At 36.0% G+C, this 19,023-nt stretch overlaps 1 protein-coding gene across 2 annotated transcripts; it reads right to left on the bottom strand.

The window, feature by feature from the left end:
• Positions 1-3,958: 3,958 nt before the first annotated feature.
• Positions 3,959-12,247, bottom strand: LOC106942980 (trichohyalin-like). Of its 2 annotated transcripts, XR_001423779.1 has the most exons (14): positions 12,165-12,247; positions 8,523-8,576; positions 6,826-6,873; positions 6,621-6,656; positions 6,404-6,451; positions 6,201-6,236; positions 6,020-6,067; positions 5,852-5,887; positions 5,492-5,539; positions 5,291-5,326; positions 5,126-5,173; positions 4,964-4,999; positions 4,202-4,793; positions 3,959-4,006 (listed from the first exon to the last, which is right to left on the bottom strand). XR_001423779.1 is itself a non-coding variant. In XM_015026323.1 (13 exons), exons 1-13 carry the CDS (start codon positions 12,176-12,178, stop codon positions 4,706-4,708), a joined length of 576 nt encoding a protein of 191 aa, XP_014881809.1. In that variant the 5' UTR covers positions 12,179-12,247; the 3' UTR covers positions 4,097-4,705. The 2 variants fall into 2 exon arrangements, 1 of the variants encoding a protein (XP_014881809.1); XM_015026323.1 differs by lacking the exon at positions 3,959-4,006 and having other exon boundaries at positions 4,097-4,793.
• Between the last annotated feature and the right edge of the window lie 6,776 nt (positions 12,248-19,023).

Genomic DNA, 19,023 nt, shown 5'->3' with positions numbered 1-19,023 from the left:
AATTAACACAAAGCTTTAGCCTGTTATAGCCGCAGGAGAGAAACTTGATGTGTGAATCAAACATAAACTGGAGGTGCGCTTTTATTTTGAAAAGAGAACGCCATAACTTGTGCTGTGGAGCGCTAACGATGTCATTTAAAATATTAGTTGCCTCTGTGAGTGGCTGCCGCTCAGCTATTTTTCTGTCTGTGAAAACCCGCCTACTCCTGCCTGGGGTCCAATCAGACACTGACATTTTAAGTTAACTTCCATTGCAATCAAACTCTGTCAGAGAGTTTGATAGTAAAATTAATCTGGTTGTGTGTGTTGTTATGGTGTCCTGCAAACTTTGCTTTAATTCTACTTTTTTCTAATTAATCATAAAAAATCATAGTCCGACAGAGAGTCATGGAACAGGAAGAGCAGGTTTCCTGAAGAAAGAGGAAGTTTCCAGCCTGCAGTGAATAAAAATAGTTCAGACTGCTCATTTCAAGGCATTAAAGGTTTAAGGAATAAAATCTAAACATTTTGAGTAATTGGATAAAACCCAGAGTAAAATACTTAAATTAATAATGATATAATGATAACTTATGATTAAACCAATAATTAATATTGGTTTAACCAATGGTTGATGTTGGTTTGATTATAAGAATATTTACACGTACTCTTAAACTTATGGAAGTACTTACAGGTGAAAGAAGTAACTGTAACATGGTGTCAAATAATTAGAATAATGGATTATTCTTGGTTTCTTTTCAGAAATGTCTGTAATAACTCACATCATGATTATAATAAGGGTAACTAATAAGTAATGGTTATAAAATTATAAATGAATGCTAAATCAGAGAAACTAAAAGGTTATAAATGTGATTTTGACATTGAACTTGAAATGGTGTAAAATGTGTAACTGTAACTAAAGGTCACTGATGTTGTGTTGGAGGTAGATGGTAGGTGAAAGGTCAGGGAGAAAGAGGAACTGATAGGAGAGCAGAGGTGACCAAGACATTAGGTCATCAGAACAGACATCATGTCTCCAAGATGGTGATGGATATGAGATCATCTGTCCAAGCAGTCAGTACAGAGGAAACAGGTGCAGAATTCAGACAGGGATCTGAAAGTGCAGCTCAGGAGAAATAAAGTTCATCTGTAGTCTGAGGCTAACTAAAGAACAGTTGACGTCAAGTAAAAACGTCCATGAGGAAAGAAAGTGTGTGGCTGCTGATAAGAATAAAAAGACACCAGATAGAAGGTTCGGGGTTCTTTGTTCCGCAGCGTTCGAGTCGAGCACACATGGAGATGCAGAGTCAACGGAGGGCTGCGTGATGATACCCCGGGACAACTGCTCGCTGCACAAGAAAGGAACAAGATCCGTTTACCCACAACCCGGGATTCTGATTCGACTGCGGCCCCAAACTCAACCCCAAGGATTACAACGATGCTGCAGTGGACATGGGGAATATACAAAGATCTTTTGTGGATTAAGAACTGAGTTCGTTGAGGATTCTCACCAGTTCAACTTTGGATCTATTCTAAAAGGATTCTGCCAAGACAAAGACAGGACTCCATCCATGGACGTTAAAGTTATCTGCTGCCAAAGATCGTCTCTGCATCTGGGTTTGAGTAATACTGCCTCCCCCCAAAGCCTCTATTTAGATTTAGACACAGTGTAGGGTTAGAATTAGGTGAGGTTTCTAAATTTTCTTAAAATCTATTGATTACTTAATCCTTTGTTAGTTGCTGTATGTCTTTTTTCCCCTGCTAAAGCTTTCTAATAAAATACTAAAGTCTAGTTTGGTGTCGTGGACAGTTAAATTAATTGAGTCAACTAGATTTAATTCTTCTGATTAATGTGAAATCAATGTTAATGGTCCTAGTAAATCAGGGTGGCTTCGTACGTTCTTTAGTTCAGATAAATAATGACCCTGGGACTTATTCCTAGTCTCTAAATTATCTAAGTTATAACAAGTGCACGTTAATACAGAGAAAGAGCTGCCGTGAACAGACGTGGTTTATGAGCTCGGACACCGGCGGGGCTACTCCGATGTCTGAATCATAGACTGAAGCGGGTCATAACGTCTGGATGAAGGTAGTTAGAGCTTAGACGAATCTTTCTCGCTCCCAGCTTAAACAAAAGTTCTCTACATTCTTATTTGCGGTAATACCCAGGAATTAGAGGCTTTTCGGACCCGTGAGATGGAGAGCTGGTCAGTAGTCAGTCCGCTGGAGGTTAGGAGGAGTTAGGGGCGTGGCTGAATACTGTGGATTAACAACGTGTAAGAGAGTTTGACTGTGAATGTAGAGAGTTTGTAAGTTTTGGCCCACGGGGCCTCTCATAGTTTTGTAATTGTTATTGTATACGAAAACGGGACTTGTTCTGAAGGCTAATTGGAGCTAATGCTAGTGGGCCTGTACACATGTGTGTGAGCTAGCTGAGGAGCTAGCTGAAGAACAGCGGAGTTCATTTGAACTTGTATTTTGCACTTTTTAAGAGAGTTCTCACTCAAAGGACATTGTTGTGTTTTCTTTATTTTATACACGTGATGTTTTTTATGGGTTTGTTGAAAAACCAGATAAATTATATCTTCATGTGAAACTGAGTACCGAGGCATAGTATTAAAGGAGCCTTGCGCCTTTAATACTATGTTTGATATTTCAGTTTGATATTGAGAGAATAGTTGTTTATGCAAGATGTAAAATATTATTGTTCTACTGAAACAATGGACATTGTTAAAAGCTAAAATGCTTAAATGTTAAAATATATTTCACATTTTTATTTTGATAGTTAAATACAAAAGGTCTCAGAAAAGAATTTTTGAAAGCGATTGTGTAAATATTATTCTTTTTCTTAGAAGCAACTGTTTACAAATTCAGGCTTGAGTTTGTTCATTTGATTTTATTATAAAACATTTAATATCAGATTAGGCCATTATTATTCAACTTCTAATTCTCACAGATCATCCAGATCAAAAGTCTGTGACCAATTCAATGAACATCTGGTAGATATCTCATGAAAATAGCATGCTAAACAATAGTTCCCATATAGAATTTCATCAGAATGAAAAGAATTTGCAGCATCCAATATATTAACAAATCCTGCAGTAAAATGAAGAATACTTTTCAGTGAGTGAAGTCAGCTCTACTTTCTTTCCTGTGGCTTTAATAAACCTACTGGACTTTGAACATCAATGATATATTAATATGTGTTTATAGCAACATGCATAATTAGTTTATGGCCAGCACAGGTGTTGTTAATTCATGAAGAGTCAGTCCTTGTACATAAATATACATATTTCTTTATGTGTTATATTTCATGTTTTGAAATGTAACGCTAAAACTCTTTAGACTGTCTGATGTTGGTTCCCCATCTTTTTTGCCCCAAATATGGAAGGAACAATGAAGAACTTGAGAAAATCCAATTTTCCTTTCAAAAGTGCTGTTGGTACTTTGCTTTTTATGTAACATCAAATACAAAGACAGATTAAAATATAGTTTTCATAAAGTCTTTGCTTCAACTCCTTAATATTAAATATAACAGATGATAAACCAGTCATTATAATCTGTACTGTGGATTCACTAATCCACAGTGTTTTTTATTTTTTTCTTTTCACTATTGTAATGTACCGTTTTTATGTTATCTTTCACTGTGTTGTAAAATCTGTTGTTCTGAAGTATGAAAAACATCAACGTTATTTTGCAGTGAAGCCATGAGCCTCAGCTTAGTGACTTAACTTTTCTCAAATCAAATCAGATTATGTCACTAGCTCATACAGACTGATTAACAATAAAAGAATGGAAGTTTCATTCTGGCTGTTACAAGCACAGCAGATTAAAATCCTTTACAACACTGATTCTATAGTAAAATCACCAAAATGGCAAGGCCATTATATTTTCTATGATATTACCAACAAACTGTCATGCATTTTGAAGACTAAGCACGTTAATTAATAAGGTAGCCCATTAGCTTGTTGTGTTCCATTACCTTTCTCTAACTGAGTTCAGTTCTGTCTTTTTCTCTTCCAGAGCATTTCTGGAGAAGGAAAACAAAAAAAAAATGTTTTGCACCGAAGCTTGGAGAATCACATTAAGAAAGTATTTGTAAGTATTTGTATTTGTTCTAATGTTACTGTTTGTCTTTAACATTTCTCAAGATAACCCTATTCTGTGATCAATTCATAGAAAGTGTGATTGGCATTTAAAGAAACCAATTCTGTGAATCACTGACCTCTCCTGAAGGAGTTCATCCTGGGTTTCAGTCAGACTGTTTACAAAACAGACAAAAGTTCTTTACAAAACAATTTGTTGTAAAATTGTCTTTCATAATTTTTAAATCAGCATGACCTGCAATATGTTATGTGAACTTTTTGGCTTGTTACTGAAGTATACCTTTGATTGACTGATTTAAATTCTTTTTCTTTTTGTTTTAGAGTGTTTCTAGAGAAAGAAAAAAGACAATTTTAAAAGAATATGGAAAGCATTCAGTCTTAAAGTTTCAAGTTTAAAAACTGTCTATCAGTTCCAAACAATGTTTTCTTGATTGTGATCAGCAGCAACAGATCCAGTAAAATACTGACCTCGCCTGGTGAAGTTGGTTTTCAGTTTCTTTCTGGCTGATATAAAAAAACAACAGGATAAAATCCTTCTAAACACTGATTCTGCTGTAAAGTCATCAAATGTTGATGTGTTTTTTATTTTCTATGACATCATCAGCTGTTAAGCATCTTGAAGACTAAACTGTAATGTGGCCCATTGACTTGTGTGAACAGTACCTTTCTCTAACTGAGCTCAGTTCTTTATTTTTCTTTTCCAGATCAGTTCTGGAGACGAGAAACAAAATCAAAATTTGTTCCACAACTAAATTCATCAAGAAACTTTTAATTTGTTCTAATATAACCTATTGTCTTTACAACTTACTTGAGATAACCTGATTCTGTGATCAATTAATACAAAATGACATTTAAAGAAACTGACTCAGTGAATCACTGACCTCGCCTGAAGGAGTTCATTGTTGGATTTAGTCAGGCTGTTTAAAAACAAAACAGATTAACAACCTTTGACATTATACATTATGTTGTAAAATCACCTTTCATTTATTAGTCAATATGACCTGTAATCTGTTATGTGAGGTCTTTAGCTTGGTGAACAATACCTTTGATTGACTGAGTTCAAGTCCCTTTCTTTTTGTTTTAGAGTGTTTCTAGAAAAAAAGGCATATTTAAAGCTTTAAGTTTAAAGTCTCAAGCTAAAAGAAATGTCAAGCAAATCCAAATAATGTTGTCTTGATCAGCAGTGACAGATCCAGTAAAATACTGACCTCGCCTGTTGAAGTTGATTCTTAATTTCACTCCGGCTGTTATAAAATGACAACAGAATAAAACTATTCAAAACACTAATTGTAAATAATCAAAATCTCAATATGATTTATATTTTCTGACAACATCATCATCAGCAAACTGTTAAGCATCTTGAAGACTAAATTTGATTGTAGCCCGTAAGCTTGTTGTGTGAACAGTACCTTTCTCTAACTGAGCTCAGTTCTTTATCTTTCTCTCCCAGAGAAGTTCTAGAGAAGAAAAACAAAATCAACATTTGTTTTGTGACTAAGGTTCAAACCTCATAAGGACTTTTGTATCCATTTTATTAGGGCTGTTTGTCTTTAAAATTTCTTAAGATAACCTGATTCTGTGATAAATTAATACAAAGTGTGGTTGACTTTTAAAGAAAATGATTCAGTGAATCCTGCGATGGACTGACAACCTGTCCAAGGTTTATCCCAGCTCTAGCCTGTTGGCAACTGCAGATAGGCACCGGCGCCCCTCCTGACCACGATGGGATATGGGTGTAAGAAAATGGATGGATTCAGTGAATCACTGACCTCGCCTGAAGGAGTTTATCCTGGGATGTTGCCAGACTGTTATAAAAACAAAACAGATTAAAATCCTTTATGGCACACATTCTGGTGTAATATCATCTTTCAGCAGTTCCAAGTCAACATGACCTGCATTATATTATGTGATGTTTTTAACTTGTCAGTGAACAGTACCGTTGATTTACTGCTTCCAATTCCTTTTCTTTTTGTCTTAGCGTGTTTCTACAAAAAGAAAATAGCATAATTTCAGCAAAACACTTCAAGCTTAAAGTCTGAAGTGAAAAAAAATTCTAACACTTCCAAACAATGTTGCCTTATCTGCAATCAGCAGCAACAGAGCCAGTAAAGCACTGACCTCGCATGTTGAAGTTTATTCTGTGCTTCATTCCGGCTGTTATAAAAGGGCAACAGATTAAAACCCTTCAAATTCTGATTCTGCTGTAAAATTACAAAAATGTCAACATGTTTTTTTATTTTCTATGGCATCATCAGCAAACTGTTATGCCTCTTGAAGAATAAACTTGAATGTGGCCCATCAGCTTGTTGTGTGAACAGTACCTTTCTCTAACTGAGTTCAGTTCTTGTCTTTCTTTATCAAGAGCAGTTCTGAGGAAGGAAAACAAAATTTGTTTCGCAGCAAAGCTTGGAAAATCATATCTATAAATTTAATAATGCTAATTTCATCTTTACAATTTACTCCAGATAACCTGATTCTGTAATCAGTTAATACAAAATGGGATTGACATGTAAAGGAATTACTCAATATTTCACTGACCTCGCCTGAAGGAGTTCATCCTGGGTTTCAGTCAGACTGTTATAAAAAGGACAACATATTAAAATCTTTTACAGCACACATTCTGTTGTATAATCACTGAATATCTGACAGTTTATATGTCCACATGACCAACAATACGTATGACATTTAAGAATGAATATTACAGTTTTGGAAAGCTGTCTTTTGGCTTGCTTGTTAACAATACCTTTGATTGACAGACTTGAGTTCCCTTTCTTTGTCTTCCTGAGCAGCTCTGGAAAATAAAAAAACAAACAGTTTTTGTTTTTGGCTAAACTTGGAGTCTCACATTTAAAAGGTTTATATTAATTTCAAACAAAAGTTTAATTAAGATTTTGAAAACTGATTCAGTAAAACACTTTATAATGTATTTTTGTCAGGCTGATATATTTCTGTAAAAACAAATCCATTTCCAATAACTGTATAATGGTCCATAGCCCTTTGTTCTGTCTCCTATTGTTGAATTATGATTTGTTTTGTCTTACTAAAGATTTAGTAAAATAGAATATCTAGGGTCTCATGTACAAAAGGAATAGATACTGTTTGTGCACCTGCCCATTAGTTTCACAGGCTATCATTTTCAAATTACTATGATTGTTCATGCGCCACCAAATTTTTGTAACTTTTAACATTTTTCAACACAAAAACACAAAATCATGGTGGGGGATGCCCTAGACACCCTACCATCTGCCATTTTTTAGGGAAAACCCTAATGTTTTTATACCAATAACAGATGGGGCACTACTGTATCCTGGTACTAGCTCACTGATTTCTTGATGTTGTAAAGCAGATGTAATTTCCTGCTCAAGAAATTCCTATCAGTCAAGATAATTGCAGTCCTCCAACCCAGTAGAACGAGTGCTAGGTTACCCATATAAGTCATACCATTACAAAAATATTTTTTTACAGTGGCAGTGGACTTTAATCCCACCAATTTAAAGTGAAATATTGTCCATTTTGTACAAGTATGTTAATTTTTTCTGCCAGAAAAATGAATACTTTGGATTAGGTCTTCTGGAGCATCTCCACAGCACACCAAGCTATCTCCTTTGCCACATCTTGGACTCCGACTCATAAATGTCTCATTAAATATTCTTTTGACATTGGGTTGATCCAGTCACATCCCTCTATATGGTTTATGCTCCCAGATTCTGTCCTTATCCTCAGCATGTCATTTCATAACACATTCCCACAAGCAATTTTAGACAGCATGCCCAGTCACATTATTTTCAGTATTTTTAATGGAAATTTTATTTGTGGAGCTCCACTTGGTTGTTTCATGGCATTATACAAATTGTTGCATTCTTCACAAATTTACCAGGTTTCAGACAAAAACTATAAGCTTATAATAAATTCTAGAGTTTGAAAATCACTAAATTAAATGCAATGATAACTATTTTCCCCCTTAGGGATGTTTCTACTGTTTGTATTTTTTAGATGATTTGTAACTTTTTCAGATCTTCCGGTCATCAGAGATGTTCCATTTGAATTATCTATCATATACATACATATATGTAGGTGAGCCCTCTGTGTGAAAATGAACTCAACGTTCTGAAATAAATAGTTTAACCACAGATAGTTCATGGTTTAATGGTGGGAATGCAAAAGAGGGGGCATGTGGGTTGTGAGGGCGTACTTTCTTACCAAAGGCAAGGTTGTAAATAATAGCATTTCCCCCTAATGAATTAAATATTCATTTGACATTTGCCTTTTATATTTATTACTATGATTGCCTTTATTCAATAATAACAGTTTGATTATCTGAAACATTTAAGTGTGACAAAAAAAAGAAGAAATTATCAAATTTCATTGCACTACCAAAAGGTTCTTTACACAACTTAAACAATTAAGGTTAGCATACACTAACTGGAGTGTTCGTCTTACCTTAATCTCTCTTCTTCATGTCGCTGAGATTTTTTTGACTTTTTCTTTGAGCACCTTTACAGGACAAAAAATTAGTAGATTTAGCATAAAATATAATGCTAATACACAGACATATAAATGCATAAATCTAAGTTTCAAGCTGTTGGTTCTGTCATTGCAGTGCATTAGAAAAGTTCTTCTATACATTTTTTATACACCACTTGCAAAAGTCTTGACTTTTTCTATTTTCTGGGAATCAGTCAGTCTTTCTTCATTCTTTTAAAATGATGTGATCAATGATTCTCCAGGCTCACTGCTTAAAGTTTATTTTTCTTTCTTCAATCTTCTGCTGGAGACTTTATCTCTTTCAGTTATTTACAATAAATATATTTCCTTATGATATATAAATATGCTTTTTAGTAATCGTAGCTCATGTTTGTGACTAGCATAAAGGCATTCATTTTTCTGACCAAGACTGTTAGAAAGCCTTCATCATAACATTTGATTAATCTGATTTCTATTACTACATTACTGTACACAAGTCAACATGCAATATTTATTAAACTGTTATGGTTTGTTTATTTAGAAGTATGTCAATTATTAAAAATAAATATCACCCAAGATACTCAGTGGCCAGAGATGCCACAAAGCCTGAAAGCTGCTCTGGCAATGAGGAGACCAGAATGTGCTGTACCAATAACATCAGCTGGTTCAGGTTTAAAAGTGGATTATACTCAAATTATTAAGTTTGAATGATTAAATTTAAACTTTAGAAGTGTGCAATTTTGATTTATGGGCAGAATGTATGTAGTCCACACTTACATTTTACCTTAACACTTTACCTCAACCATTTTAATTCAGCAACTGAAGTTATTGTCATAATTTCACTTAGATTAAGATATCTGCCCATGAAACCTGTGAACAAAAATATTTTTTATTGAATCCGTAGTCTCTTTTTTGGTAATTTTCAAAGTATTTAAGGGAATTTGGAGATTTCATTACCTTTTGTAAACTACTATGCACATCCTGTAAGAATGCAATAAAACCAGCAACTTACAGTGATCTAATATGCAGTCATATAATGTTAAAATTAATAACAGTACATTAAGTGTACAGTAATGATAAAATGCTAATATCTTGCCTAGCAGTAACTTACTGTTTTACTGTTAATTTAATGAAATTCAATTTAAAATATACTATTAAAATATACTATTAAATAAGTTATAATAAATAAACCGCAAAAACAAAAACAGTAAATTACTGGTGTCCCTGTTGCAAGTAATTTACTGTTTGTTTTTTACGATGAAATCCTTTACCGTGTGATATGATGCTAATTTTATTAAATGCTTTGTTAGCTTAATCCTAGACGCAGTGAGACAATAATAATATGTTAGAGGAACATTTGTGTCCTTTCTAGTCAGGATTGGTTTTCACCTTGTAATCCTCCCATAGATGTAATTTTGAGCAATCTGTTTTGCTTATATTAGATTCATTAAGCCTGACCTTCCCTGAGGCAAATATGACCTTGAATACTTTTGTTTTTCTTATGTGCTGTTTTGTGACAACTTATATTCAGCATCTATTTGCTCTTGGTGTAATTTTGGCATGCCAGTAACTCTAGTAGAAGCCAAATAAATCACTTTGTCAATAATGAATGTAAATGACTTTGACTCTTATCTTTTCGTGAATAATTTCTTTAGATTGAGTTACAACCTATTTTTTAGATCTATTTCTACTGTTTAGAAGTTCTTTGTGTTATCAGCCAAGTTTTTTAAAGTGATTTCTTGATTCTATGTCTCAGGATTGGGTGTCTGCTGACACCCAATCCTGGTAAAAAAAACTTGGTAAATCACAATTAATTCCTGCTCTGTCAAGAGACAAAATTACCTATTTTCTTTTTACAAAGTGTTGTATTCCTTGAAAAATATATACATTTATTTATTTTTTTAATCCCATGTATTTTGTTAATATTCAGGTCTTCTTTGTCTCATAACTATTAAGTGTGACCAAAAAAAACAATGATGGAAGCATTGCAATTTTTTTACGCTCCTTGTTATGACTCAGTTTTTGGTGACACTGACTGAAGGGAGTATTACTGTAGCTGAGGATGCACACAGTCCCCAAATTATATTGTGAGGAAGTTGCCCTTTTGCATCCTTATATTAAAGAAGTTATGCATCGAGAATAGGAACCTTGGAATCAGAGTCCTCACACATAATAATCAGGTAGAAAACAAAAATAGCATATTCTCATGTGAGTTTGTTAGTTCCTATATAATATTGTTGTAGCTGAATGACAGCTGAATGACCCTTAAAGTACAGGGCAGAGATGGTCCTAACCTGTTTGGCACCCTGGGCAAACCACCTGTAAAGATGGCCCCAGATCGCAGCTCTCCTCCACTGGCAAAAGAGGAAGTGAGGGGGTGGGATGTGTTGGGAGTATTGGTGTGATGGTGATATGTGTCTGTGTCACCCAGTTTGTGTCTCTTATTTTATACAAAATGAGCTCGAATTTGTATACTACAGTCTCTAATAGTTGAAACACGAGTGCTTTAAATGTGCAGACGGTGTCCACTAGAAAACTTATTCATAACTGCCAAATCTGAAGAGTCTTGTACCACATTCTCTCCAATAGAGCTTTAATATCAAACATTGAAATACAAGAAATTTGACTACTGACATAGTGTAAACTACAGAAGACTCAGGCTGTACTCAATATTAACAATTTACTAATTGTAATGGTTAAGGATTTCAATCTTGGTTTTAAGCACTGGGCATAAACAAAATAATCTGTAAACCTTAATCTTAAATAATTAACCTAAGACAAATGAACATGCTTTGCTAAATACTTTTCCTAAACACTTATTTGCAATTAGTTATCACAATGACTAAAACACATCACATAGCATCACACATTTCTGTAAATGTGGGGGAAACCAATCTGTTCCACAGTTTGACCTGGCGTCATGCCTTCAAGACAATACACAGGGTAAACCTGACCCACCTCTACCACCTGGCCTCCTGTCAAACACTGAGAAGGATAAATTAACTTGGGGTAATTAACCCTTTTCTAATGTTAAAAATGTTTATAAATCACATTATGACTCTTTCTCCCATTGGATTTGACAACGGATGGGGGTGTGGGGGAGTATGGGGCCGGAGTCATGCCACCCCTTACAAAATTCTGCCCTCGGCATTCGCCCATGTCACCCATATCAGAAATCGCTACTTGCACATGGACAGACTGCAGTCCTCAACATAATCTGAACAGCGTCAGTATTCATCTGCAACCTTTCATCCAGCTGAACAACAGAGGTCACTGTTGTATGGCAGACAGGCACTAATCAACCTTGTAGCTCTGTCATGTACCACTGAATAATTTTCTGTCTCACTCTATTATTCAGATTGATCTCATATCATAAAACTGCTGAGAGCATCTGAAACATATTTCAGCAAAGACAGTTCTTCAACTCACCCTCTGTTGATTCATAATTAAAATTTTGCATATCATTTGGGTGTTAGGATCCTGTAACTCCTACATTCTGACACTCAGAAATAGAACTGATTGGTTATTTTCTTGCCTGATTTCCAACTTCACAATTTAACATACTAATGTAAAGTTTGATGCACTAAAAGAAAATCTGGTGGAAAATATTTCACTTACCAGCACCCCATCATGATTTCTCTCCTCTAAACTGTCCGGCAGTATCAGTCTGTCAGTAGAGTCGACATGTAAAAAACAACAGCACAGTCGACTGAAGGTTTACTATCTCTTACTTTTTACTTCCCAGCAGAACCTCCTTGACTTGTTTCAGGAATGTGTGACTGATTAATCAAAGTGGCAGGCTTTGGCACAGTACCAACAAGATGTGCTTAGTTTTCATACAAAAGAATCAAACAGATCTGGTTTTAAAGTGGTGGAAGAAAACAGCATACAATTTTTAGTAAACACACATAAAATCTAAGTTTAGAAAATGTTTCTGAAACATAACAGAATATACAAAATAAGCAATGCTACCTTTAGTTTACATTTAATTAATCTTTTTATTTATGCAATATCTGTTTCATTTATATCTAAAAATGGAGTGTAATTGCATTTTAAAAAATCCACTGTTCAAAGGACCACAAGGTGTCACCCTTTATTCATTATAAAGAGCTAAAATGTCATATTGGCTTTTCTGCAAAGTCTTCAGCTAAGACACTCATTGGCGAGGATTTTGTATTTCATGAAAAACTCATAAAATCTTACTTCCTTAAATCCATCTCTCTAATATTTAGACCAGCTGATTTTCAGGGTGCAGCTGACCATACCTGGTGACAGGTGGAGGATACATGGAGAGAAAATTGTCTCAAAATACCTGTGTGTTTAATAGTGAATTTGTAATCTGTTTAAGCTGTTTGTGTGTGCAGCTTTACATACAGTTGTATCTCTGAAACATGATTTATAAACCATAAAAAACATTTTGTGTATAATTTCAGGTACTTGTAAATGTGTGGTCAAATGCACACAAACATTAAGAAATTATGAATACAAAATAAAAGTACACACACAATTACAGTTTCTACACACAAAAATTTAACTTCAGCCTCAAATCTGATAATTATGAATTCAAACCTTCTCCGACACCTGCAAATGTTAAATAACATGAGTCGCCTGATACACACAGACAAAACTGCAATGTTTTGTCTGTGTGTGAACTTGTCAACTTGTCTGTGTGTGAAAGTTGTCCAATCAACTGCTATTGAAATATATTTTTCAGTGTTTTGGTTAAAATGCGGGCTACACAGTGGTAGAGCTGTTGCCTTGCAGCAAGAAGGTTCTGGGTTTGATTCCCAGCCCCGGTCTTTCTGCATGGAATTTGCATGTTCTCCCTGTGCATGCATGGGTTTTCTCTGGGTACTCCGGTTTCCTCCCACAGTCCAAAAACATGTCAGTTTAGTTGGCCTCTCCAAATTGCCCCTAGGTGTGAGTGTGTGTGTGCATGGTTGTGTGTGTGTGTCTCTGTGTTGCCCTGCGACAGACTGGCGATCTGTGACCCCGCCTCTCGCCCGGAACGTTAGCTGGAGATCGGCACCAGCAGCCCTCCCAACCCCACTAAGGGACAAGGGTGTAAAGAAAATGGATGGATGGTTAAAATGCGAGACAAACTCAATAGACACTCTTAACATTAAAGCTCTGAAATTTTCAGCTTTAGCTTGTATCTCCCAAAAATCTCTCACGTTTAACTGATCTTTAGCTTTGTTTAGTTTGAATAGAATTGTCCCATTTTCTTAACTAAATCCAAATGATGAATACATATTCAGGTCTTTTTAAGCCTGTCCTCCCTTTTTTGGTACGGTGTAATTCTTAAAGTTTTGCAGTATCCCCATCTCAGCCATCATGTCCTCAGTAGTTTGTTCTTTCCTAAAGGTTGATCCTTCGCATGCTGCAGATCCCCGTATAACCACGGCCTGTCTTTAAGTCTTGTAGTCTCCAGTTACAAGTGCACAAGGATTTTTGAGATTCATTTTATGCTTCCATTTTATGCTGGTGGAAACCTGGGTCGTCTGAGTTTTACTCAGAATCAAGTGGTATTATTCTCTGAAAGTTTGAACTTGTGCTGAAGTGGCAAAGATGTTATTTCTGTGGTAAAATGAATGACTCAGCACTCTGTTTCAATATTCCAAAATTGTTCATAAGGTGCATCAGAGACAGATCCTAACACAGGTCAACCAAGACACAAACGGAACAAATAACCATGTACACACACACATACAAACACACACTTAAGGTCAGCTTATGCATGTTTTAGGTTGAGGGACGAAGACAGAGTACGGAATCCATGCATGCATAGGGAGAACATGTAAGCTCAGGGCTGTAAGACCCTGGCCAGGGTTTGTAAGTAATCCTTTTTTGCTCCAAGGTTAACAACTGTGCTCCTGTACAGCCCATTTGTTGAAATTTACAGCAGAAGCAAGAAGAATCCAACAAGCAGAGCAGATTACATGATTAAGTTCTCATCACCATTTCTGCATGTGATTATTTTTTAACATTCAGTACTTTCAGTGCATTGTTGATTAATCAAGACCAACTGTCTCCTGATAAAGATAGTTCTTTAATTTTTTCTGAAACTAAACGCATGAGGTTAACAACTTAGAATGCTAAACTAAAGACGCCAAAGACGAGATGAATAATTGGATCCTCTGGAAATTATTCTTCCTTTATACAACAGCATTACTATTGTCTTTAAATGTGTTTGTTCTCATCATTTCCAGAGAAATGGGTATTTATAAATAAGTGTGGAAACATCTGAGGATCTATTCTGTGGAAGGCAGTTAGTAGACATACCTGAATAGAAGGCTATAAAAACTAATTAAATTCACATCACATCCTCATATTTTTCTGACATGCCTATTAGTTTCAGCAGTAAAAACAGATCTGAAAGCAAAACAGAAATGCTTTCTGAAAAGTAAGCCATTGAGGTGTGTTCCTTCTCACCATGAAGATCTTTCATTTTATGAAAGCAGTTATGATATTTGTTTCAGTTTGAAGCCATTTTCTCCAAACACAAACATGCTGAATGCATTGTTGAGAATATTATCATTAGAAAATGTAACATCTACTTCTTCAAACTAAATATTTAAATTTGTTTTAATTAAATTACATTTCGAAAAGCTATTCAAAATGTAAAAAGATTTTAAACTAATTCATTATCACTTATGGCTGAAAAAACAGTCACAAATTGCTATGAAAGAGGAAAAGCAATTTAATGCACACATATATCTAGCATATTTAAATAGATGATCTCAAAAGTCTATACATCCAGAGGTTTATGGGATAAAATGCAGTTTGCTACTCAACTATCAAAGGATTACAACTACCAAACTATTATGGTCTTTCTGGGCAGCTCAGATCAAGGCAGGGTAGCTTCACTACCAGACTGCGTGGGTCAGTAACGAGTCACAGTGGATTACTATTCCTATCAACTTATACGTCTACTCATCAGACAGAAAAAAACTTCTTAAACAAGCAAAACATCTTTTCTCAAAAATACAACAATGATGTGGCAAAAAGGACTTGATTATTTGGGGAGAGAATAATTAGCAGTGTTCTCACACATTTTTAGCAACAGTGATTTTCAACCAGCTAGAGCAGACCCAGGTTTTAAGCTCTGGTCTGCTAAGGGTATAGCTTAGGTGTTGTCTGTCTGATCACCGATTACCGATCTTTGAAAAGCCTGACCTATCAATTCTGATTTTGGCTGATACAGATATTTTTTGTCTGCAATGTTGCTAAATACAGTGAGCTGCAAACATGGAGACATGACCTGCTGAGCCAGTCTATCAGCCAAACCTCTCTCACAGCAGAGGACAGTGGTTGACTTTTAGACCATTGGCAAGTGTGGATATTTATCCTTTCTCAATGCTAAGTGCTTGATGTATGAGGTTAAGGAAGAGTCAGTGAGTTGAATTCATGAATTCCATTTAATAATGCCAAAAATACAGCTGGTCCATAGTTCATGCTATCCTTAAGGGCTAGCAGAACAAAATCGCATCAAACAACAGTTTGTAATTCCCTATGTCAGCCTCTGTCTAAGCTACAGCCTAAAGAGAGCGTTCCCTAGTGTGTCATCTCCTTTAACCTTAGCTTTGAGGGTGTTTCCCATGTAATTTCCTTTAGCTGTATGTGTGTAATGCTAGTTAAGGTTAGGGAGGTCCGGGATCCGTGGCCCAGGTTGCGGGTCTATCTCCCTTCTCCCCCTCTACCTCACCAGAGGCACGAAGCCTGCCTTACCAGAGGCACGAGCCTCTAGGGCCTGCATGCTGGAGGATTTAGTCCGAGGAGGTGTGCTTAAGTGTGGGTACACAGGTGGGTGTGGTGAGCCTAGTTATCTGGTCGGGGTTACAGGCCTGGTTCTCAGCCTGGATCTCCAGGCCCAGTTCTCAGCCTGAATCTCGGAAACCACCTTTGGGCTGCTCTTCTGTCACCTGCCTTACCAGGGGCACCAGAACGGACCGGACCAATTCGGTCCCCTTTGACCCCAGAAAAAGCGGTCGAAACTGGCCGCAACCTATATACTGTCAGCACCGGGGGAATCCAAGGAACATTGTGATTGTGTCCGTTTTTCTCTAGACCCTTCCCCCAAATTTATATTAATTTTTAACCGTTTTCCGTGAAACCAGTCAAAAATGCACTTTCCCGGGGTCCGATCGGAGCGGGACAGGGATTGTTGAGCTCCAGACATTTGCCTGGTCACGGAGATACCACTCCCGACAGCCTGGGTGCGAGTAAAAAATTCGGACCTCCAGAGGGGGAGACTTGGCGGTGAACCTGCTGCAGATTGAGTCCGCCTGCTTGCATGGACCTCCCGGTTAGCTCCACGGCCGATCCCCAGTCCTTATGTAGCTCCGTAAAAAACAATAAAAAGGCATAAAACCCTGGCAAACCATATACTGGGCGAAAGCTTACATCCTGAGGAACCCGCTTTTCAACAACAAAAACTGCTGTTACCAACACTAAGTGCTTAATAAACACAATTTGATTTAAACGTAACTGGAAAGAATTTTTCTCTTCTTGTTAATCTAACAATTATCTTTCTTTTTTTTATTTATTGTTGGCTTTCAGGGCCCTGTGATGGACTGGTGACCTGTCCATGGTGAACCCTGCCTCTCATCTAATGGCTGCTGGAGATGGGCACCACCAGCCCCCCTCACCACCCTGCAAGGATCAGTGTGTTCAGATCATGGATGGAAAGATTTTAAGGTAGTTTGTCTCCTTAAGTCGACACTTTAAACAGCTTCATAGTTAATGCCAACATCAACTGATTCTATGACATTGCTGACTATTTTTTCTACTTCTAACATAACAGGCAAAGAAGACACCCAGAAATGTTTTTCCACCTGAGGCATCCGGTCCCAATCATCATCAGTTCTGATGATGTCACATACATGGCGAGTCCACAACGTCTTAAAATTGTAAGTATTACTTTTTTATTTGCCATTTTTCTGTTCTCTTTAAATACAAATGCTTTCTCTGTTTAATTGCTCTATTGTTCTTTTTTGTAGGTTTCTGTAAGGTGCAGTGAACTGGAATGTTCTGTCGTTGATCCTCACTTTCATGTTTTATTGTCACTTAAATTTTCATGTTCATAAAGTTGTGAGTTAAATTGGACAATTTTAAAATGTCGGTAATAAAACAAAATATTTGAATTACCTTGGGCATCTTGTGTAATTAATCTTTCCATGTAATTTTAGCCTAAAACAGTTTAAGTACTGTAGTGTAGTTATGCATGTAATGTACAAAATAGGAAAGAAGGAATAAAGATGAATTATGAGTAATTAAAATTGTAGCTTTATTATCAATAGCAGGAAATCAAAAATAAAAATTAAGTGTAATTTAAATACATTACTAATATATTCATAGTATAAAATATATTTTAAGTATATTAAATTAATATTTTTAATATAATTGTTGGGTGAATTGTAGTATTATCAACTATTTGTTATACTGTTTTATATGTTCTTAGTTTATGTACTCTTATTTGGTTTAGTCATATCTTTTAAGAAATGTTTCTGTATTATTAATCACTCTGAATTCCTATACAGAGGGCCTCTCTGAAGAAGAGCAGTGACTGCAGTTCTTCACAGAACGCCCTGCTTTGACCTCTTAGATAGTTATAAAACCATCGCCGTGAAGATTCACAACTTGTCCTGCTTGATCCTGGGTCAGGAACTGGATAAGCTAGTGCGAGATAGATTGTGTTGTTAGTTAGTGATAATCTTGGCGCTGTGACTGTGTGATGAAGTGTCTTTCCCCCTCCCTTTAGAGTTACAGCGCTCTCTGTGTGATTAGGGATCCTAAAGACAATAAAAAGAGAGGGGCAGGCAAACGTACTTCAGAGCAGTAGGAGATTTGTAACTGAAAGCACATCTCTGTCTGTTCTCCTCGCGAGTATTCAGAATCTAACTTTCTCTTGTCTTTCCTGTGTTTAATAGGTGTCAACTCTGACAATAATTCTATGACAGAATTATTACACTCAAAATATAATAATTATATCAAAATATAATAAAGCTCTGAAATATTATATTTAAAATGTATACTTTAAGTACACTTGAAGTTGTTCCAAAAAAGTACGTATAGTATACTACGGTATACTATAAGTTGTAATTTAATACTATTTAAATACTATTAAAGTATACTAAGTTGTTCCAAAATAGTACAGTTTAAGTACATCAATCAAAGTATGCTAAAATATGTTAAAAGTTAGTATACTAAAGTATACCTTTTTTTACTTGTGTAACCGGTTCTTCGAACAGCCGGTCCGCACAAGATATTCACGTGTGCGGCAGCTCCAGACATTATGGTACACCCGTTTACGTGCTGCTTTCACAATAAAAGTGCACATCTGGTCCATGTTTGATCCAGCCGGTGCAGTTGAAAAAAGAAACAATGTATCAGAAATAACTGTGGACATTATGCAGTGCTGAAAAACTCTGTGTTTCCAGCGATTTCTCTCACTTCTGGATGGAAGAGGAACACCTTT

The sequence above is a fragment of the Poecilia latipinna genome, unplaced genomic scaffold, assembly GCF_001443285.1.
Source record: "Poecilia latipinna isolate Pla-1442-1.1 unplaced genomic scaffold, P_latipinna-1.0 Scaffold4749, whole genome shotgun sequence".
Lineage (NCBI taxonomy): Eukaryota > Metazoa > Chordata > Actinopteri > Cyprinodontiformes > Poeciliidae > Poecilia > Poecilia latipinna.
The sequence above is the reverse complement of the archived record's forward strand: the minus strand, read 5'-3'. Positions and strand labels throughout refer to the sequence as shown.